Below are 24,142 nucleotides of genomic sequence, written 5' to 3' on the forward strand. Positions count from 1 at the left end.
GAGTAGAGTGGGGCTTCAACTTACGATGACATCGTCATCCGATATTCTCAGGAACTGATATACCTTCCATACGATCTCTTATTTTAAGGACCGATGATATTTGCAGGTACCGATGACTTTCCAATATTGCTGGAACGATACATGGGTGGAAATTTTCATCTTTCATCATCACTTGTACGATTGTTTCAGATCTATGACAATCTGAAACTTAAGGCTCCATCAACCAGTGGCAGTTCTGTGCGCTTTAAAGCCAGCAGAGGCTGGTTTGAGCACTTCAATAAAAGGGCGAATATCAAAAGTGCTGAAAGGCATGGGGAGGCATCCAGTGCTGATTTAAAAAAAAAAAAAAAAAAAAAAGCAGCTGAAATTGAATTCCAAGAGTTTGTTGATCAGGAGGGTTAACTTCCCCAGCAGGTTTCTAATGCTGGCGAAACCGGCCTCTTCTGGTAGCGAATGCCCAGAATGTACATCACTAAGGATAAGGCTAGTTTACCTGAGCGTAAGCCTATAAAACATAGGCTGACTCTCCTGTTGGGTGCCAATGGCTCTTGAGGTTTTAAGCTGAAGCCTTTGCTTGTGTGTCACTCCAACATCCCCAGAGTATTTAAATAACAAAAGGTCGACAAAGGCATACTGGGAGTATTTTGGCATAGTAACAAGAAGGCCTGGGTTATAGGGTACTGTATGTCTTCAGTGAATGGGAGTTTGGAGTTTTCTGTCCTTCAGTGAAGTGAAAAATAAGCTTCCTATGTAGGAACTGCTCCTGCTGGATAATGCGAAGGGCCATGATCCCAAACTTGTTCAATCTCTTGAGTCACAATTTGATTTTGTTCAATTCAAATTTTTGCCACCCAACACCACTTTGCTTGACTTTGGGCAGTTTCTCGGCAAAGAAACTATCCCAAGTCAAGCAAAAGACATCTGACGCTTGATGTAGTCCCGCCACCATTATGCCACGTTGATTTCATCAGCTCTGCACATCAAATAAGGTAAATGCTAATTTATTGTTTGTTTTTTATTTTAAGATGTTTTAACTATTTATTAAATAATCTTTATAAAACACTAAATTTTATTGTAAAAATGAAGTATAACATGTAAGAAATACCTATTTTATGTGTTGTTGAGGAACGAATTACAGGAAATCAATGTATTATTCGTTTCAACGTATAATATTTTCAACATACAATGGGTTTTGTGGAAATTACCATTGAATGTTTGGGCCCCACTGTACAAGCAATAATTTTACAAAAAAAAAAAGAAGAGCTTTTTATGTTCCGTGTGTCGCGCATAATGTAAATTTAGTTGTATCTGATACAGCACATTCTTCAACTATAGCAGAATTATTTTTTTGGAACATTACAAGAATTATACGCATTTGCGCTGCTTTGCCAAGTAGGTGAGATATTTTAAAAAGGCATGTAAAAACGACTGGGAAATCTCTACCAGAAACAAGATGGGAAGGAAAGATAAACACTGTTGAAACACTATGATATCAGTTATGGGATATTACAACTGCAATAAATGAAATCAAAGAACAGGCCAAAGGAAAAGATGCAAAATTTCAGTGTGAAATACAAGGTTTGTTAACAGAAATTACAGGCGTCTCCCTAGCCAGGTGGGAAGGAGCAGCAGTGTGCTTCTTGATTAGACCGGGGTTCGAGCCCATCACCACCAAATACGGAGGATGCGGAAAGGTCAGGGAATGACCACCGCATATTCCTGGAGCAATATGGCCTTAGTTGCTAATGCTCCTAAAAAACCAAATAACAACAACAGAAATTACTTGTTTTAAATTTATTATAAGTGTAGTTGTTTGGTATGAAATATTGATTATTATAAATAAAGTCATAATGCCATGCAAAGTAGTAAATTGATATGAACGCTGCAATTATACTGATAGAAGGTGCTCTTAGTCAACTGAATTAATTTAGAACATCAGTATTTAAATTGTGTATGGGTAAAGCTCTAGAATTGGCGAAAGAAATAAAAGAGGTGAAAGACTTGTGGAATTTGCAGAATCTCAAGGACTGTCAGTAATGAACACTTTTTTTCAAGAAAAGAGTGAACAGAAAGTGGACATGGAAGAGTCCAAATGGATTGACGTAGCCCAGTGGTCAGGAGCGCGAGTGCACAGCACGCGTTCCTTGAGTGGACCGGGGTTCAAGCCCGTGACTACTAAATACGATAAATATTTGTATTGACGATTTATTGTAAACTCTACTGACTTGGTTGTCGTGCCGGAGTATAAACAGAAAATTTATTTATTTATTTATTTATTAACAACTAATGAAATCGATTTCAACCTCACTAACAGAAGATATATTGTGAATGATGTTACTGTCCTGAATAAGGTAAATGTTGAAAGTGATCACAGAATGGTAAGATGTACACTTGTATAGATGTAGGAAAGAAAAAAACTGACTCAAGTAAATAATACAAAGGTCTTTGAGATAACAGAGGAGGAGAAAAAGCAGTATATACTGGAACTTAAGAACAAGTTTGAGCTTCTGCAGACTGCTCAGGACCAAGACTTTGACGAGGAATATTACAACTTTCTGAAAGTGATAAGCCCAAGAAACATATAGGGAAAAAGAAATCCAAAGAAGAAAAAATTAGCCAAGAAACACTTGTCATGATGAACCAAAGACAACAAATGAAGAGCAAGAAAAACACTGACAGGGAGAAAATTGAGTATACTGAGTTATGCAAAGCCATTAGAAAGAGACTCAGAGAGGACATAAGATTTAACACAATAAAAGTAGAACAAACATTGAGGGAAAACAAAGGATTTAAATTAGCAGCCATGAGCAGTAATACAGAAAGACAAATGATACTGAAACTGAAGAATAGCGATGGTGTACTTATAAACAGCAGAGAAGGCATAATTCAAATAGCAGAAGACTACTATAGAGAATTATACAAGGAGCGAGGGAATGATGCCAGCAGTGGGGAAGATGGATCGCAAAGTAGCAACACATACGACATACCTGATGTTCTTCCTGATGAGGTAGAACATGCACTGAAGAAAATGAAGAATCAGAAAGCCCCGGGGGAAGATGAAGTTACTGTAGAGTTGTTAAAATTGGGAGGAAGAGACATAACACAAAAACTGGCAAGGCTCTTCACAAAGTGCATCAGAAAAGGTGTGATGCCTAAGCAGTGGAATAATGCAATCATAGTTTGCCTGCATAAGAAAGGAGATAAATCAGAAATTGGAAATTATAGACCAATTAGCTTGTTATCCTACATCTACAAGTTGTTCACAAGGCTCATTACTAACAGATTAGAAAGAATACTTGATGAGAATCAACCGAAAGAGCAAGCTGGCTTTAGGACAGGATTCTCAACTATGGATCACCTTCACGTAATATCACAGCTAATGGAGAAAGCAAATGAATATAAAACACCATGCCTGGAATTTGTGGATTATGAAAAGGCATTTGACTCCATACAGCATAAGGCAATGTTTCGGGCACTGGAAAGACAAGGCATAGATACCCCACATATTATGATTTTGAAGAAAATATATGAGAGTGCTACCTCCTTTATTAGACTAGACAAAGGCAGTAGGAAATTTAAAATCGAGAAAGGAGTTCGACAAGGAGACACAATATCTCCGAAGCTGTTTACCGCTGCCCTTGAGGAAGCTTTCAGAAGATTAGACTGGTCGCAAAAAGGAGTCAATGTGAACGGAGAGTATCTAAACCATTTATGATTTGCAGATGACATTGTGGTCATAAGCCACGATCCCTAAGAATTAGAGGAAAATCTTAATCAGTTATGCACAGTTAGTAAGGATTTTGGACTAAAGATGAATATGGCTAAAATAAAAGTAATGATGAACAAGTATACCACAGAAAGGGACATAATGATTGAAGGAGCAGTAATTTAAAAGGAGGAATCATACTTATCTGGGACAAGTTATTAGCTGTAATAATGATAAATGGCTGGAAGTCAAGAGAAGAATAAATTTTGGATGGATAGCATTCAGGAAATATAGTCACATACTGAAGAGCAATATCCCAGTTTGTCTGAAATGTAAAATAATGAACCAATGTATAATCCTCACCATGACTTATGGAAGTGAAACTTGGGCACTCACCAAAAGAATGGAAGAGAAGCTGAGACCTACACAGCGAAGAATGGAATGAATTATATTGGGAATCAGACTGTTAGATAAGAAGAGAAACACATGGATTAGGCAGCAAACTCAAGTAAAGGACATTCTTATCAAAACTAAAGAACTAAAATGGTCTTGGGCAGGACACATAGCTCGAAGACATGATGACAGATGGACTTAGAAAATAACAGAATGGTACCCAAGAGGAGCTAGAAGAAAATCTGGAAGACAAAGGCGGAGATGGATAGATGAAATTCATGAGTTTTTGGGTAGTAAATGGATGGCCAGTGCTCAAAACAGAAGGAACTGGAAAGTTGCTGGAGAGGCCTTCATCCTTCGGTGGATTGAAAATGGCTGATGACGATGATGAAAGCTGTAGACATTGCAAGTGAGTTGGAAGTATTGTCAGTGTTACCAGAAGTGTAAGTTTACTGTGAAACTTCATCAGATGAATGCTCTATTGATCCAACCAAAAGGTTTAAAACGGATTTTTTTAATATAATGATCGATGTAGCTATCGTTACAAGCTTACAAGAAAGATTTGATCAGATGAATGAAATATTCTCGGCTTTTCATCTAATTCTAAAATCAGAAAACTTCATGAATTTATTTGAAAATGCCATAGAAACAATGTCAATACCTTGAAAAAATTTTAATGGCTAAGACGGGAGCAGCAAAAAAGGAAGCCCAAGGCTTATGCTGCATCAGCCAAAAAAAAATTTTTTTGAGAGAGAGAGAGAGAGAGAGAGAGAGAGAGAGAGAGAGAGAGAGAGAGATCGAAGTAGAAGGGAATCACCTATAAAGAGAAGAATGATGATATCCAACTCAGGACCCTGGGTGTGCCAAGCCAATACTCACCAGATGTTGAGCCCCTGGACTCGTTGACAAGGCTTCCATCCTGCAGTGGATTGACAATGGCTGCATATTTATTTAATTATTTAATCATTATTTCATAAATGAATAAAAGTATTTAATCATTTATGAAATAATAATAATGAAAAGTAAGATGTGTGAATGGAAAGGTAGAAAAAGTGTCCTATATCAGATTAATGCCAACAAATTACTGATTAAACATTACATCAGTCTGTAAAAGAATTATATCAGTATGTAAGATAAAGATATTGAATAAAATTGTATATAGTACAATAAAGCATACATAGTGGCCATTAGGCCCAAAGAATTTGAATAAGATTAAGTAAAATAAAAGCCTTTATTGTAAGCGATTATGTTAAAAGAACAAATATAAGATAAGGATTTAGAATAAAAGTATTCAAAGTGAGCCATGAGGCCAAAAGAACCAATAAAGGCTAAGAACCTCAGGGGTTCACATCTGGTGAGTACGGCTTGGCACACCCAGGGTCCTGAGCTGGATATCAGCATTCTTCTCTTTCTTGGTGATTTCCTTTTACTTCTGACTTGGGTGCCTCCGTAGCCAGGTGGGAAGGAGCAGCAGTGTGTAGCACACGCTTCTTGATTAGACTGGGGTTCGAGCCCGTAACCAAATATGGAGGATGCAGAAACGTCAGTGAATGACCACCGCATATCCCCGGAGCAATATGGCTTTAGTTGCTAATGCTCCTAAAAACCAAATAACAACAACTTCTGACTTGATTGATTTTTCTCTCTCTCTCTCTCAGGGTAACTCCAATTTTTTATTTTTTTGGCTGGTGCAGCAAAAGCCTCAGGTTTCCTTGCACCATATGGCTAATTATAATAATAATAGCCTGAGTTGTAGGTTTTATGCATTATACCCTATAAATAAATAAATAAATAAATATAATAATAGAGAAAAAGTAAAATAATTATGATGCTGATTATTAAAGATAGGATACATTGATGAGTACATTCAATACATCCAATCATATATAAGTATAGTGCGAAAGCATCAATAATACATAGCCAAATCTGAATTAACAGAATGTTAGCAAAACGGCATCGTTTTAAGTTATCTCATATTGTGAATACCTTCACAACGAGTTGCCATGATATTGCACTACTTCGAATAAGTAATGCTTCACCTGAGGAGAAGACTAATGTTACTTATTCTCAGATGGATACCATCACCCAATTGCATCACTCGGGTACCTACCCACCCACCATGGGTGGTGGTATCCATCTGAGAATAAGTAACATTAGTCTTCTCCTCGGGTGAAACGTTACTTATTCGAAGTAGTTCAATATCGTGGCAACTCGTTGTGAAGGTATTCACAATATGAGATATAACTTAAAACAATGCCGTTTTGCTAACATTCTGTTAATTCAGATTTGGCTATGTATTATTGATGCTTTTGTACTAGACTTATACATAGTCTAGACTTTTCCATAGCTTCAGCCCTAAATGCTTTATATATTATACATCCAATCAATAATTAGCAAAAGCTGTCTGTTTCTGTTTGTCATATGCAAGCATATCTAGGTCTAAATAATCAAAAATTATATTAAAATTTAGCAGCATACCAGCAGAATAACATCTACAGTAAATAATACATATTGGAGCTGTTTACCAGTTAAAGAATATTTAAGTTATTACTTTACTTATTTTTACTAAGTTAGTTTTTTATTATATTGTTAATTGTATTTATTTATTTATAGGGCATAACGCAATAATTTACGATTAAACCATTTAAAAATTTATACAGTTCTGATTCAAGAACGCAACAATAAAACAATCACTTCAACAAAAGACAATCACTCCTTGCAGTAGCTTTTGGTTGTGATGTCATACTAGTCTGCAAATGGATTTTGCTAACTATTGAATTGTAAAAATACCAAATCTATTTTCAGTTAACAACCTATAAGAGTATTTTGAAGATGGCTAAAACTCCAGCTGAACAAAATTGAGAAAAGTAAGCAAGAATAAAAGCTTCAAAGCCACCGAAGAAGCCTCCCATGTCAACAACAGAAAGAGTTCAAAAACTTTAGAGAACAAAAAAAAAAAAAAAAAAAAAAACAGTTTCATAAAATCTGCTTTTCAAGATTTTGATTCGCATCAGCTTCTCATCAAGAAGCTGGACTGTCAACATCACGAAATTATATTCAAAAACTTCCTCAGGATTTTCAATTGATTCCTGAACCAGCTAGACAGAGTATACTCAAACAACCAGCTTCGATTGCTTCATCCAAAAAGAGAAACAAAATCATATTTCAGCTGAATCGTCTGTTGTAGACCCTCCACAGGTTTCAACAGTAGTCAAACATGAAATCATTTACAAGAACACCGAACATGACCGTAACTGTTATAAAGAATTTGAACACCAATTTCTGAAAAATACATTTGGAGCTGTTTGTGATATCTGCAATTGATTATATGAAAATGATGTAAAATTGTGCACTCTAGGAAAAAAAAATGCAGCCATTATCAATCCACTGCAGGATGGAAGCCTCCTCAACAATTCATGCTGAAGGAAATGGACCATAATCTGCCATGCTGGTCCAGTGCAGGTTGGCAGATCGACTGTATTTAGCAGTCAGGGGCTTGAACCCTGGTCTGCTCAAAGAGTGTCTCCCACTCCTGACCATTTGGCTACGGAGGCCAGGAAGTTACCCCTTACTTCTCCTAGAATTTCCAACTGCAGATGTAACGACTATGAAGGCTTGTAATACTTGTCAAGCATCTCTCAAAATTGATTTAATTCTAACATTTTTGAGGAGCAGCAGTTTTGTTTATCCTGCTATTCCACTTCATCTGCCTCAGTTGGATTTAGTAATGACCCATTTCTCCTCGTATACCATTCGTGCAAAGTAGAAGACGAAGACATGGTTTCGGCCAATACGGAATTTTGGGCCAAATTATAAATATTCCTGTAAATGTTAATTCGATGGTCAGTCATTTGCCTTGGAGAATAGATGGTTATTTCGTTATGTAAAAATATTCACAAATCATCCAAGCCAAAGAATGTTTTCACATATATATATAAAAAAAAAAAATCTTTCGTGCGTACCGGGTACACATGCTGCTTTTTTTTTTTGATACTGCAAACTATGTAACATAGTCCACTTTGGATGGGGTAATTGCAATTTACTGATCACTGTGTGTGTGTGTAATGAAAAAAATGTATGCATACTTTTTTTTTTAATTAGGGAAAAAAGGAGTATAAATATGTTTTGAATGGCTTTCAAATGGCAGCATTAATTCCTACTATTTCCTATGTAATCATGTCTTTATCAATAATCGTAACCTGCCCATGATATCACATTGCTCCAATTTATATAATAATTGTTGATGTGGACCTGCACAAACATAAATTGAAGAAATTCTCTGGAATTAGAATCCAGAAATTGATGAAACTAAATCAAATAATATATGTATAGAAACATTTTCTAGGGTTAAGAGGGATACTGAGAATTTTACTGCAAAAACAAAAAAATAATGAAGCTTTTTATTATTATTATTTTTTTCCTCTCTCCCACCCCCAAATTGAATTTTATTTTTTACAATAATGCAGTACCTGTGTTTGGCTATATAGTAAAAACAGGAAAAAAAATAATATTTAAAAGGACTTATATGTGCTGTTACATAGTTTGTTCAATTTCTACAAAATCCAAATTCTTCTAAAAGAATTCAGTCCAGGTCATGTGTATACAACCTAGAAACTCGCTCATTAAAGGAGTAAATCTCTCTCTCTCTCTCTCTCTCTCTGAGGTAGCATATCCTGATCACTATCATTAAACTATCTGCTTACCTGTGTACCGTCACAGACTTGGACATTAAACTTGTCCCTCCATCAATGTCATTAACAAACATAAACAGTAAGGAGCTAAGCGCCAAACCCTTTGGGAAACCACTTGTAATATTTGCCCATGAAAAGTGGTGGCCCTTTATAACTGTGCCCTCTGTCTTCTACTGCTTAACCATCACTTTATTCATAATAGTAACTTTTCCCTAATGCTGAATTGCTCCAATTTATATAATGATTGTTCATGTCGGACAGTTTGGTGTCAATAAATGTGTCAGAATTATTCTTTGCATCCACTTCTTTAGTTGCAACCTCATAGTTATTATAGTTATTAATTAAATTAGTTAGACACTATTCCCCCCATCCAACAAAGTCATTCTCTGATCTTTTTATAATTCCATTCCTTTCCAGATGGTCTTATTTTGCATCCTTTACTAAGGGTTCCATAAAATTCCCTACCACAGAAGTTAGACTGATAAATGATAGATCTATAGTTGTTCATTTCATCTCATTAAGCTTCAGTAATAAATAGGAGAAACATTTGCACATCTTCAGTCTGTAGGGACTTCTCCCAAATCTATTGTATGCCCTCATTATAATAACTAAGGTTTGCTTCCTTCATTATAACTGGATAGATTCCATTAGTTCCTGGTGTCTTGTTCACTTTTAATTTTTTAATGACTTTGCTTCTAATTCATCTGTAATGCTGCTAAATAACACTGACTCAAATCTGTAAAATGTTTTTATTTATATGCATACTGATCGTATAATTGAATATTAAAACAAAATAAAATAAATGTTGTATTACAAGAATAAAATACAGCTGTATTAATAAAATAATAAAATACCGCTACAGCTGAACCTCTGTAATTTGCAGTCTTAAGGGCTCTATTGTGTTCCCCCAGGCGATCACACAGTCTGCGTTTTGTTTCCCCCACATAACACCCCCCACAATAGACACTCAATTTCATGTATAACCCCACCAGTGTCATTAACCGCAGTAGGATCTTTAGTTGCGGACACTACTGTGTGCCAACTGGGCTAGCTGGGTGGGTAAAGTGCCTGCCTGGCAACCCAAAGGTTGCGGGTTCGAATCCTGCCTCGGGCTTGGATCAGATTTGTTTGTTATTTGGTTTTTAGGAGCATTAGCAACTAAGGCCATATTGCTCCGAGGATATGCAGTGGTCACGGGCTCAAACCCCAGTCTAATCAAGAAGCGTGTGCTGCGCACTGCTGCTCCTGCCCACCTGGCTACGGAGCTGCCCTTGGATCAGAGTAGAAAATGCAAAAAACTTTGGGAGGTGCAATATGGCCACAGAAGCCAATGCGCCAACAACTAACAAAAAAAAAAAAAAAAAACTACTGTGTGCAGCCTCCGACCTGGCAGCTGCACACAGCATATCTTACACAAACTTAAGATACGAGAAATGGGTTCCGAAATGCCCGGTCATTCCTACGAATGATCTTTATACATATAAGATCATTCGTAGATAAGATCTTTCTATTACAGAAGATTTAGAAGTCCGGTTGGCCTGCCTCCCTAAAATCCACTCATGCACACCTTCTCGGTGGTAAGCCCTGTTACGTCACTTAGGTGGCAACGAACGTGTAGAGTGGTTCTCTTCAAGACGCCTGGTCAGCGTGAAGAGGAAAAGACCAAACTGTCCAGCACATGACAGCACAATGAAACAAATGGCCCTCAGTCCCCAGCGGCTCTCACTCTCCCTCTTACGGCAGTGAGAGGATCAGAGTGGAAGCAGAGGGTGCTAAGAATCTCTGGGTATGACCAGGCTGCCATGCACAGAAACTGAACTTGGCCTGTTACAATGTAAGATCGCTAATAAGTGAAGACAGGATATTAGAGCTGGAAAAGGAATTAAAAAATGTGAATTGGAATATAATCGGTTTGGCTGAAACAAGAAGAAGAAATGAATCACTTATAAGTTTATCAAGTGGAAATCTGTAGTACCCCAATGGAAACAGTGAAAGGATCGAAGGTGGAGTTGGCTTTCTGGTCCATAAAGATATAAAAAACATTTTGGAATTCAAAAGTACATCACCAAGGGTGTCAAGACTCAGGATTTCTAAGAGGTACAAGCTAAAGATTATTATTATTATTAACTATATGGTGCAAGGAAGCCTGAGGCTTATGCTGCACCAGCCAAAAAAAAAAATTCTGAATGAGAGAGAGAGAGAGAGAGAGGATGATATCCAGCTGAGGACCCTGGGTGTGCCAAGCCCATACTCCCCAGATGTGAGCCCCTGGGGTTATTATAATGATTTATTCACCAACATCAAGCCATGATGATGAAGAGGTTGAAGAAATGTACACCGGAATTGAGTCTTCTAGATGAGCAGAAAACCCACTACACTATCATTATGGGTGACTTCAATGCTAAAGTTGGGAAAAGAAAACAGTGCAGAAAGGGGAACTATAGGAAATTTTAGAATTGGTGAAAGAAATGAAAGAGATGAAAGACTTGTGGAATTTGCAGAATCTCGATGATTGTCAGTAATGAACCCTTTTTTTCAAGAAAAGGGTGAACAGGAAGTGGAATGGAAGAGTTCAAATGGATTAACAACTAATGAAATCGACTTCATCCTCACTAACAGAAGATATATCGTGAACGATGTTACCGTCCTGAACAAGGTAAATGTTGGAAGTGATCACAGAATAGTAAGATGCACACTTGATATAGATGTAAGAAAAGAAAGGAAAAAAACTGACTCGAGTAAATAATACAAAGGTCTTTGAGATAACAGAAGAGGAGAAAAAGCAGTATGTACTGGAACTTAAGAACAAGTTTGAGCTTCTGCAGGCTGCTCAGGACCAAGATATCGACGAGGAATATTACAACTTTCTGAAAGTGATAAAGCCCAAGAAACCTATAGGTAAAAAGAAATCTAAAGAAGAAAAAATTAGTCAAGAAACACTTGTCATGATGAACCGAAGGCGACAAATGAAGAACAAGATAAACACTGACAAGAAGAAAATTGAGTATACTGAGTTATGCAAAGCCATTAGAAAGAGACTCAGAGAGGACATAAAAAGATAACACAATAAAAGTAGAACAAGCATTAAGGGAAAACAAAGGACTTAAATCAGCAGCTATGAGCTGCTGGTTTAAGTCCTACGTTGGAGATGTAGTTGAAAACGAGGTACTCATTTCAGATAGCTAAAAGCTACTGTCTTCTGTAACCACCTTATTTCAAGTATGAATAACCTCTTTCAAGACGAACTTGACTTCAGAGACAATGAAATGAGAGAATCTGCAAGTACTCAATCAGAAACTCTTTTTTTTTTTTTTCTTGCTCCTCTCTCCGATCAAGAGATTTTAGAGGCAGGGAATCAATTGAAAGAAAAGGGAGCCCCTGGCTTTGATGAAATATCTCCATCTCTGCTGAAAAAGGTCTTCAGTTCAATTCTTACGCCACTGAAGTATATATTCAATCTCTCCTTTCAATCTGGTAAATTCCCTTCTCAATTCAAAAAAGCAATAATCATCCCTGTTTCAAAGGGAAACCATTGTAACTCCACAACAACTTTTGCCCAATAGCTCTACTCTCAGTTTTTGCAAAATTATTCGAAAAAATCCTTCATAGCAGACTCGTGGGTTTTCTTGAAGAAAACAGCTCATCCATCAACAACAGTATGCTTATTGCTCTAAAAGGTCTTGAAAAGGGTCACTATGCTATAACACTGTTTCTTGACTTATTTAAAGCTTTTGATTGCATAAACCATAATATTCTACTTAACAAACTCAATTACTTTAACTTGAGAGGGAAAATTTAACCTTCTCGTTGAAGACTACCTTACTGATCGGCCGTTTGTCGTAAGAACAAATCAGTCATACTCTGACATCTGTTATTTCTCCAGGGGAGTACCTCAAGGCTCACTTCTTGGACCTATCCTATTTGTTCTTTACATCAATGAATTTCTCTCTCTTCTTCCATCTTCTCACCTAGTAGCATATGCCGATGATATTTCCATCCTAATCACAGATAAAGACCCTATTGAGCTTCAACTCAAAATCTCTGCCTTGCTTTCTGTGATGCATAATTGGCTTCAAAAGAATCAGCTTATACTGAATCCAGAAAAATCAAAATATATGGTGTTTAGAACGAAAAACAATCCACAAAATATTGATTTAGACATAACACACAAAGAAAAACAACTTGAAAGGGTGAATGAAACCAAGTTTCTCGGAATCTGGCTGGATGATAAGCTAAGTTGGGCAAAACAAATGATAACCCTACGAAAGAAACTTTGTCACTAGCGGGAATACTCGCCAGGGCCTCTGCCTGGGTGTCTCCTTCTCTTCTCAGACAAGTATTCCTATCTTTAATTCAGCCGCACCTCACCTATGGAATCATCTGATGGGTACCACCAGCCAAGAAAACCTTCCAAGAATCAACTCCATTCTCAATCAAAGCATTCGTTCAATTTTGGGCCTTCCCTGGAACGTATCGGTTAGTTCGAGATACAAGGAAGTGAGACTCCTAAGCACCTAGCTATTGCAGAAAGCCAAGGCGATCCTTGTTTACAATGCTATGAAGACAGCAGACTTTCCCCCCTCTCTTCAGATCCTTTTTCATGACCACAGACAAAGAAGAAATATCATACAATCTAAGAAATGAAGCCAACCTGAAGATTCCGCTTTTCAGAAAAGTCGTAGGTCAGAAAAGTATAAAATACAGTGGTGCTAAAACCTGGAACAAACTTCCTGCAAAAATGTCACTTCACTAAATCAATTCAAGAAACTACTAATTGAACACATCACCAGGGATGTCTGATTCAAATTACCTTCCACTCAACTCCTGGATTTTAAAAACACCAACATGGAAATAATGTACAAATGTTAAAGGAAGCAGTTAGTAAAAATTTGTAAATTTCTGTGCATGTATCTCATCATTTTTCTTTTCTCTCCTCATTTAATTGTAAAAATATTCACAATTATATATTATAAGTAGTGATGCTTTTTGAAGTCTTCTGTAAAGAAATGTACAAAACACTCCAATTTATTATGTCTTTCCTGTCGAACATCCTGTACGATTTCAGAACTGTACATTTTTCAATTGTATATTTGTATATTCATCATTTTTTAAGGGAACACTCTCTAAAAAGCCATTGGCTTATGTGTTCTCCGTCCCTTTTTGCTGTTATCTCCCAAAAAAGTGTAACATAAAATAAGGATAAATAAATTATTATTATTATGAGCAGTAATACAAAAAGACAAATTAAACTGAAGAATAGTGATGGTGTACTTATAAATAGCAGAGAAGGCATAATTCAAATAGCAGAAGACTACTATAGAGAATTATACAAGGAGTGAGGGAATGATGCCAGCATTGGGGAAGATGGATCGCAAATTAGTAACACGTATGATATACTCGATATTCTTCCTGATGAGGTAGAACATGCATTGAAGAATTAGAAAGCCCCGGGGGAAGATGAAGTTACTGTAGAGTAGTTAAAATTGGGAGGAAGAGACATGACACAAAAACTGGCAAGACTCTTCACAAAATGCATTAGAAAAGTTGTGATGCCTAAGGAGTGGAATAATGCAATCATAGTTTTGCTGCATAAGAAAGGAGATAAATCAGAAATTGGAAATTATAGACCAATTAGCTTGTTATCCCATCTACAAGTTGTTCACAAGGGTTATTACTAACAGATTAGAAAGAATACTTGATGAGAATCAACCGAAAGAGCAAGCTGGCTTTAGGACAGGATTCTCAACTATGGATCACCTTCACATAATATCACAGCTAATGGAGAGAGCAAATGAATATAAAACACCATTATGCTTGGCATTTGTGGATTATGAAAAGGCATTTGACCCCATACAGCATAAGGCAATGTTTCGGGCACTGGAAAGACAAGGCATAGATACCCCATATATTATGATTTTGAAAGAAAATATATGAGAATGCTACCTCTTTTATTAGACTAGACAAAGACAATAGCAAATTTAAAATTGAGAAAGAAGTTCGACAAGGAGGCACATCTCCAAAGTTGTTTACTGTTTCCCTTGAGGAAGCTTTCAAAATATTAGACTGGTCGCAGAAAGGAGTTAATGTGAATGGAGAGTACCGAAACCATTTAAGATTTTCAGATGACATTGTGGTCATGAGCCATGATCCCAAAGAATTAGAGGAAAATCTTAATCAGTTATGCACAGTTAGTAAGGGTTTTGGACTAAAGATGAATATGGCTAAAACAAAAGTAATGATGAACAAGTATGCCACAGAAAGGGACATAATGATTGAAGGAGCAGTAATTTAAAAGGACGAATCATACTTATCTGGGACAAGTTATTAGCTGTAATAATGATAAATGGCTGGAAGTCAAGAGAAGAATAAATTTTGGATGGAAAACATTCAGGAAATATAGTCACATATTGAGCAGCAATAGCCCAATTTGTCTGAAACGTAAAATAATGAACCAATGTATACTCCCCTCTATGACTTATGGAAGTGAAACTTGGACACTCACGAAAAGAATGGAAGAGAAGCTGAGAACTACACAGTGAAGAATGGAATGAATTATATTAGGAATAAGACCATTAGATAAGAAGAGAAACACATGGATTAGGTAGCAAACTCAAGTAAAGGACATTCTTATCAAAACTAAAGAACTGAAATTGTCTTGGGCAGGACACATAGTTCAAAGACATGATGACAGATGGACTAAGAAAATAACAGAATGGTACCCAAGAGGAGAAAGAGTAAAATTGCGATCAGCATTTTGTTTACATAACCTTATTAAATGCTTATACCATTCAGTTTGATTGCCACACAGATGCCCAGTTTTCAGTGACTGCAATTTATGGAATCCCTATTGCAAAAAATCCTGTTACTAATCTTGTTATTCTTCTCTATAAGTTTTCTGGCAGATTTGTGCCCTTCTTAAAATGAGGCTTCCACACCTGTACTGCATGCATGTCTAACCATCATTTTATACAATAGGATAATCACCTCTTTGTTCCTGCTGACAAAGTTTCTGTATATCACTCATTGACAGAACCCATAGACTGTTCTGGCGGCTTGTTTTCACTGTGCTTCTAAGGCAGTTTTGTCAGTTTTTTTTTTTTTTTTGTTTCACTACCTTGCATTTAGTATCATCCAAATATATTATTCTGTGCTCAAATTTAGTACGTTGCATTTATCACTGTTAAACCTTAATTGGAGCTTTCCAACCTATCCACTTATTTTATGTAGATCTTGAAGTAGCATACCCTGATTAATGACGTATCTACTTTTGTATCATTCTCCAACTTAGGCATCAAACCTGAAATACCCACATTAGTATCATTATTGTAGGTATTTCAAGTTTGATGTTTATGTTATGTATAACAGCAAATCTTTTGTTCATCTTTTGTTCCCTTAAACAGTTTAATTTCAATAACCATGGCTCTGGAAGAAGTAAATCTCATATTGCATAGTATATTTCCATTTCTATAATACAGTACTCTAAAAGAAATGGTGAATAAATAGGGATTTGCTTATAATTACATCTTTGTTTTGTGATTAGCACCTTCTACCCTTGGCATTCCTTCCCTATAGCATGAGAGAAAAACACAACATACATACCTTCTTTTCATTTCAGCATTGTGGAAGTACAAATAATAGTTTGCAGTACAGTATGCCTGTGGTAATCAAAGGTGTGAATAGTTTCTTCATGACATTGAAAGTAAAGGTAGTTGGGCTTCCTTGGCTTTTCTGTTTTTGATTTCAGCATTGTGGATGTGCAAACAGTAGCTTGCAGTACAGTATGCCTGTGGTAATCAAAGGTGGGAATAGTTTCTTCAAGATGTCGAAAGTAAAGTCAGTCCTCCTTGACTTTTCTGTTTATCAGGCTGATACAGGCCAGTACACTGCTGAATTGCATTCAGTGAATTGTAGGTGAAAAACTCAGTAGGTAAACTGAGTTTGAAAAAGTATCTCTGAATTTAGTGTCTAAATGCAGAAAGCTTCTTTTCAAATGACTATTCCTTTTTGAAAGTCTGAACAGTTCTGCTTGATTCAAACTTGTTGCCATATGAACTGTGTTGTGATTATGTACTGTGGTATAACACGACTGAAAAATTAGAAATAAGCTTAATCAGAAATGTGATATTATCAGCTGCAGTTTTGTTTACAGGCTTGCTTCCTCACTGGCTGGCATTTTTAAGAGCTGTAAAGAGTCTAATGGAAAAATTTAGTGTTTCAGAACACTGTCAGTGTTACCACTAGAAGATTTCTTATATATATCCTGGTGTGTTGTTTTGTGTTAGAACTACAGTCCATTCCGGTTATTTGGGACACATCGGGACTAGTGCATTTTGGCCCGATTAAGCAGCTGCCCCAATTATCTGAAGTTTCATGTAAATAGTTAAAAATACAATATTACCCCCCCCCCCCCCTTTACAATTGGTTCACTGTACAACCAAATCATGTTACGACGAACTCGACATAGTAAAGTACTGTTCACTATACGATGTGCGGTCATTGTGATTGTGTTTGTGAATTGAATTTTAATTCTATTAAACAGCGATTAGGAATATTATCCACAGGCTATAAAAGCAAAGATATATTAAGCACAAATTTACCCTTTATTACCTTACCAATTAAAAAATTAAATGATACGTGATAATCGGAATAATTAATACATACTGTAATACGTACATACTAACTAGTTGACATTTCTTTTCACTGACATTTGTGGGTGGGGGTTAAAATTTAAAACAGTAAAAAGATAAGCAATCGATAACAAAGAACACGGCACACACAAATTACAAGTAACACAATACGTGCAAGTGAGAATGGACTAACGAGTTACAAAGCTTTAAAAATAGGAATGAAGAGAAGATCTGAAAATTAATTTTTTTATATGATTGAAGATTTCATGGAAGTGTAAACTCATTTCACCATAATAATCCACAGAATTCCAGCTGTCGGTATTATCGCAAATTCAGTAAGATCGAGTTTACTGTCTGTTCATGATAGATTTCACTAACAGAAAAGCCAATAAACAGGTGACTGCTAATTGTTTTTATTGTTTTATGGTTGTGACCTCTAGAATTTTGACCGAACCATGTGGTACTGTCGGAGACAATCGTAGGGTAATCTCCAGTGCTGCGGTCTCCTGGCCCGATTAAATGGCATGCTGTCCCAATTAAGCGAAGTAAACCCTGGCTATTTTCTCAATTGGTTTTTGTTTTTTAAGACTTAAGATTTGCCCCAAATAAACAGCTGCCCCGATTAACCGGTGGCCCAAATAACTGGAATCCACTGTATTATGTGCACATTGCTGCAAAAGATTATAAGCTAAAAGATTTTAAGCAAAAGATTAAAACCATAAAGTGCATCTTCAATGGAGCAACATGATATATTGCATATTTCAGAGCTCATTGTCATTTGTTACTGAAGGCATTTGTTCATATACTTCAAAGCTAAATTGTTACCTGTTGTCAAGTAAACAAAATTAAGTAATTTAAAAGTCCACAATCTCTTATTCAAACTCTTGGGGCCCAGATGTGTTTCAGAATTTGAAATTTTTCAGATTTCAGAACGGCAGTGCAGTATGTGTACCGTATGTTACTATAAAACCTTAACGGGATCTGTGGAAGCATCCTGTAAACAAACATTAATATTTTTGCAGTGAACCTTATGAATATTCATACTGAGTGGGATAAATAAAGAATATAAATAGTATTACAGTTTATTTAAAGTGATAGTAATAATTCGGTAAATGAAATAGTGGGTTATATATAGACCATAAATATTCTGGTACAGTTTATTTGTAAGGAAAACATTCAGTAAACTTCAAACATATACAAACTAAGCTAAATACATATACATTCAGTAAAGATACATTACATCTGGTTTGAGAAACTTGGAGAAGAGGGTGCATAAACATTGCTATTGTTGTCAGCTTGGAGTCGGAAATCTGAAGATGGGCCAGGAACAGGGTTCACAAGTGATGAATCAGCACTATGACACATGGCCTTTTTAAATACTTCTACCAGTGTCATCTGTCTCATTAACATTGGTTTCTGTCTAAGCAGTCTCTCTTTAATAGAGTAAACTGCCATAATCTCTTGCTCACTGATAAATTCACATTGTTCAAGGCCATCAATTAACTAATTGTGCATTTTACCCTATCACTGATAGGGATTTTTTTCACCCATGTTCACAATGTCATCGTTACTATTATCTTGATTTAACACCATTTCAGCAATTTCCCCATCACTCACTGAATGCACAACAGATGCATCATTGTCAAAGTTCAGCTTCTTCTTCCACGTCAGTTTCCTCTGACTATTTACACTTCTGGATGATAAACCTTTGGTGTAAGTAAGGAAGTTTGATATCATCTTCCTTTCCTTACTGACACAAAATCCTTCAGTCTTTACCTGTAGATTCATCTTCATCAAACATCATTGTGTACCACATGTTTGTTAATGTGGGTTTATCAACATTGTTCCAAGCATAAATGGCATCCTTAACATTTAAACTTTTTCAGGAAGCTTTGGATTCATATTAAAGATGTCACATTGATGGGAAAGAAAATGCTGAAGACTAATTTTCACAAGAAGTTCTGCAGGGGGATGCATGGAGCAGTCGTCAAGGAACAATAAAATTTTATAATTTTCATCCAGTCCAAAATGCCTGCATTGAGCTTGCACCACTGGTACAAAGTGGTTATTGAACCAGTCAGAAAATATTTCTCTGGTTATTCATGCTTTCTTGTTGGCATAATAATGCACAGGTAAATTCATACACCTTTCAAATCTTGGATGTTGGCTTTTTCCAATCGCTGCCAACTTTAAATTCTGTGTGCTTGCAGCATTGGTCTGCGCAGAACAGTCAACCTGTTCTTAGTATCCTTAACACCTGTTGGTGCTCTCTTATCAGCAGTTGTTAAGTGTTTTTCTAGGAACGTAGCACTAGTACAGAGATGTTTTATCAGCATTTTAAATTTGTTTAAGACCAAAGTTTTTATCAGATATTATTTTAGCAAATTCATCAGTGAAATTTTTAGCTCCTTCATGATTGGCAGAACCTTTTACACCACAGATTTTCAATTAATTGTTGTCATAATGTGGCGACAGACAATGTAAAATGCAACTATATGTATAGTATTGTCTGGGTTATTATATTACTGTGACTCATCTATAATAGAATATACGTATCTTGATTTGCAACTGATGCCTCTCGCCTGCTTGAGTCATGGCATGCACATTAGTGACTCTCCATGAAAAAACTTTCGGACCAGTAGCTGAAAATACAGTGAAGTCTGTTATGACATTATTAATGTATAGCCAATTTAATATTGTTAAATATAGAAATTCCTATTTACACACTTTATATTTATTTGGGGGAAATTCTTTGTTATAATGAATGCTTTAAATTGCAGCAGTAATATAATTTTTCTTATGCATATTTTTGGAAATATAACTTTTGCTTATAACCAGTTCAATCTGCTACATGTTATTTTGTCATTCATCAACGTTATGGAAACAAGATTATGTGACTGGAATTTGGGAAAACATTATGACTTTCGTTGCCTCTAAAAGCATTCATTGTAACAAAAAATTTTTCCCACATAAGTTATGAGAGTAAGAGATGCCATTCTCTGTGATAGGACTCCAGGAAAGAGGAAGAAACTATGAACTGTTGAATTATTTATTTCGGTTTAGCTGGTCAAGCAAGGCATCAGTTATATTTATTTCACTATCTTATTGTTTGATTGCAATTATAACAAATGGAGGCTGGAAGTGAGTATGACATAGGTTTTTTTTATATATTTTTTTTATTTCCACAGTTCTTGCATAGTAGACTTTTGCAGTATGTGAGATACCACCCAAAAGTTATGAGAATTGTCATGAAATAGTGATACTAATAACAGTATATATTTTTATAGTTAGGTGGTAATAGAGAAATATTTTCACAGTAGTTTTGCTTTTCACACCCCATTCACTTATGAGAAGATATGTAGAATATTGATACATTGTGATTTTTTTTAAATGAGTGATTCAAATGAATAAAGAGTTGCAACAACTTTTGTTTCAGGCTTGGTGAAACAGCTTCAGAAATATGTGGCATGTTACAAAAAACCTTTATAAAAAGTGCAAATGATCAGGTGGTGCTTTTGATAAGCCTTTTTCCTGTCTGACAGTTTCTGGCAAAGAGCCAAATGTCTTTGGTTTCCCACCCTCTCCTCCCTCCATCTCTCTCTCTCTCAGCTTAAAGTTTCAAGAGTAGTAGAACTTTGAAGAGAACATGATACAAAGTTTAAACAAATCTTTTTTTCAAAACTAGATTTATATTAATTTGTTATACCACTGTGATGATAAAGTTTGAAAGAACAAAACAGTACACATGTAATTCAAGATTTGAATGAGGTACCACTCAAAAGATATGAGAATGTATTTGTTTTTGTTTCGTTTTTTGTTAAGTATAATTATAGTTATGTTTTCAATTATTCTAGATTCTCAGAAGCCATCTGTAAATAATGAAACACCTACTTCAGTAGAGGAATGGCTCTCAGGTATTGGTCTCTCTGAGTACGAGAATTTGCTTATTCTTAAAGGCTTTGATGACATTAGGTTCCTGGTAAGTTTCACAAATTATTTAGCTGTGTGTGTGTGTGTGTGTGTGTGTGTGTGTGTGAGCGAGCAAACAAGCAATCTGTATCTGAAGAAATAATTTTTAAGTGGCGACTGCTACTTCTCCACTTCACTAAAAGTCATATTGAATTAAGTAAAAGATTGATTTTTCATAATCCATTCTTATGAATGGTTCACAAAATGTTTGGTTACATAATCTCTTAAATACTGTTTTATACATTAATATTGTATTTATGGCACCCTTCTCTTTCTCTGCTACTAGAAAAAATTATTCATTTTTTCTAAAGCAGTTAAAGGATACATATGGATTCATATTTATTCTAGTTTAAAAATGAAAAAAAAAAAAAAGCATTCTGTAAAATGATTGTACAATTCTAATGGGAAGTCCAAAAAGAAGAGGGGGTCAGTGAAGAGCAAATTAGGACTCTGTCATGATTTAGTCCCAGAAGACAATCCAAGATTTAAAATCACATAATATTTCAAAGAATTAAATAATTTTTCAAATAACATTTTATTAGGCACATGTGCTAGTGCCAACATTTAACATGCTATTGAAAGCATGGAATGAAATTAGACTTTCTGATCAGAAAAAAAAAGGCAATCTTTCATTATATATAATTTAAAAAAAAAAATTATACTCTACAGTAGCTTTCAAGGTCAGTTTAAGTCACTCCAGTTAAGCTTAGTGATTATGGACAAAGCAATAGCCAAAATGCTTCAGGATAAACTGACTTGAGGCACTCATGTTGATTGCTTGAGTTAGTAATAGCTGTCCTTATTTTAGTGTCAAACCATGAAGTTTTATTGACCACTTCAACAGTGAAGCACTAAACTTTATATATGGCGCCTCTGTAGCCAGGTGGGAAGGAGCAGCAGTGAGTAGCACACGCTTCTTGATTAGACCGGGGTTCGAGCCCGTCACCACCAAATACGAAGGATGCGGAAAGGTCAGGAATGACCACCGCATGTTCACGGAGCAGTATGGCCTTAGTTGCTAATGCTCCTAAAAACCAAATAACAACAATAACAACTAAACTTTATTACTAGCATGGTTTCTTTTAATTTTGTCAGAGATGGTTTTGTCTGTATATTCTGCATTTTCTTTGAAAGTAATTGTCTTAGGAAAGAAATAAGATGAGTAAAAAAAATGGCTGAGTTACACTGTATTGCATTTTGTAAATTTTGAAAAATATTTAAAAAGTATCAAGAGAAAGTCACTGTGTGCCCTCTCACAGATTCTTGAGAATTTTGATTGCCATATGACAGGGCTTTTGTATATGATTTTTTTTAATTAATAAGTGCAAAGTGGCTGCAGTGTTATTTTAAATTATGTTGCTTTGTTTCTATGGATACCAGGGCTGGAAAAAATGTGGTTTCTATCTGGTGAACATGCAAGAAAATGAGTATTAGTGAATAAACTTTAATACACTGAATTGACCCATTTAATGTGGCACCTCCGTAGCCAGGTGGGAAGGAGCAGCAGTGCGTAGCACACGCTTCTTGATTAGACCGGGGTTCGAGCCCATCACCACCAAATACGGAGGATGCTGAAAGGTCAGGGAATGACCACTGCATTTCCTAGAGCAATATGGCTTTAGTTGCTAATACTCCTAAAAAAAAAAAAAAAACAAATAACAACGACCCATTTAATGTTTCTTTTTACAGAAACTGTTTTTATGAATTTATTATATAAACATTAGGGTTATTCCTTGTTCTACATTAAAGCTAATGAGCTTTAAAATATACTTTTAGACTAAAAGAATTGAACAAAATTATAAACATGCTCACTAACTTATCTTTGCTCACATTACTGATTACATTATTTTAAGCAAAATTTCATGTCCTTGTAAGTCTCAACAGTAATGGTATAAACTTCACACTAACAAAATTCTAGTTGTCAAGTGCTTTCCTACACCATAAATAAAGTATGGTATGAATCTTGAATGGCCTTATGTTTTCAGAATTTCCAGCTGTTTCATCTACTGCTGCCAGTAGTTAGAAGTGAGTGAATCAAGAATGGGTTATAAGAGGCAAGTGAATAGTTCAACTTATCTTCAAGACATGAAGGAATTCTGAACCCTTTCGTCTAGGATTTATCAAAAATCCTTCAATTGCAAAGTGGACTTTTAAATATTACACTCTGGTTGTCACCATATTGCCCAGTTTGGATGCAGATTTCTTTTATTAGTTAGCTATTTGGTGAGAATTACTTGTATAGGTACATCCTTTCTTGTTTCCTGTTTATTAACAAGAATAAAATGTAATTTACATTTGGTTTTGCTTCCTGAAATTGCTAAAGAAAAGCATATGCAATCGTCGTATTAGCTGTAAGTTAAGTTTGTTCTATTTCTGAAATACGTAAACTGATATACCCTGCTACTTGCACCTGAATATTTTCTTAGAATGACAAAATTAAATAAATAATTATCACAAGCATAGAAATATAAGTTGACCTAACCCAATATATCTCCAAGTAAGATTTAAAGTACTGCCTTGCATATGGATTTCTTTAAAAAGAATACTCAACTTAACTATAGTACTAACTCCTAACATTAAACAGTACATTCTCAAATATTTTTCAATAAAGTTAAATTTTAAAAAGGAGGTAAAAATATTTTATTAACAAATTTAAGATATGAGTAATTATTGTTAATCAATAAAAAGAAAACAAACGGTTCTTTTAAAATAAGAATTAGGGATACATTAATGTACAATGCTTGAATTTTATTATG

General features: G+C 35.5%; 1 protein-coding gene across 4 annotated transcripts in view; it reads left to right on the top strand.

Moving 5' to 3' along the window:
- Positions 1–24,142, top strand: part of LOC150077523 (uncharacterized) — a 623,444-nt gene that overhangs the window by 560,771 nt on the left and 38,531 nt on the right. For all 4 annotated transcript variants that reach the window (XM_090386795.1, XM_090386798.1, XM_090386796.1 and 1 more), the window contains one exon: positions 21,272–21,396. In XM_090386795.1, the coding sequence (XP_090242921.1) occupies positions 21,272–21,396 (125 nt within the window). The remainder of the gene's footprint in view (positions 1–21,271; positions 21,397–24,142) is intronic.

The sequence above is a fragment of the Mastigoproctus giganteus genome, chromosome 12 (genome assembly GCF_048544385.1).
Source record: "Mastigoproctus giganteus isolate SK-2022 chromosome 12, ASM4854438v1, whole genome shotgun sequence".
Lineage (NCBI taxonomy): Eukaryota > Metazoa > Arthropoda > Arachnida > Uropygi > Thelyphonidae > Mastigoproctus > Mastigoproctus giganteus.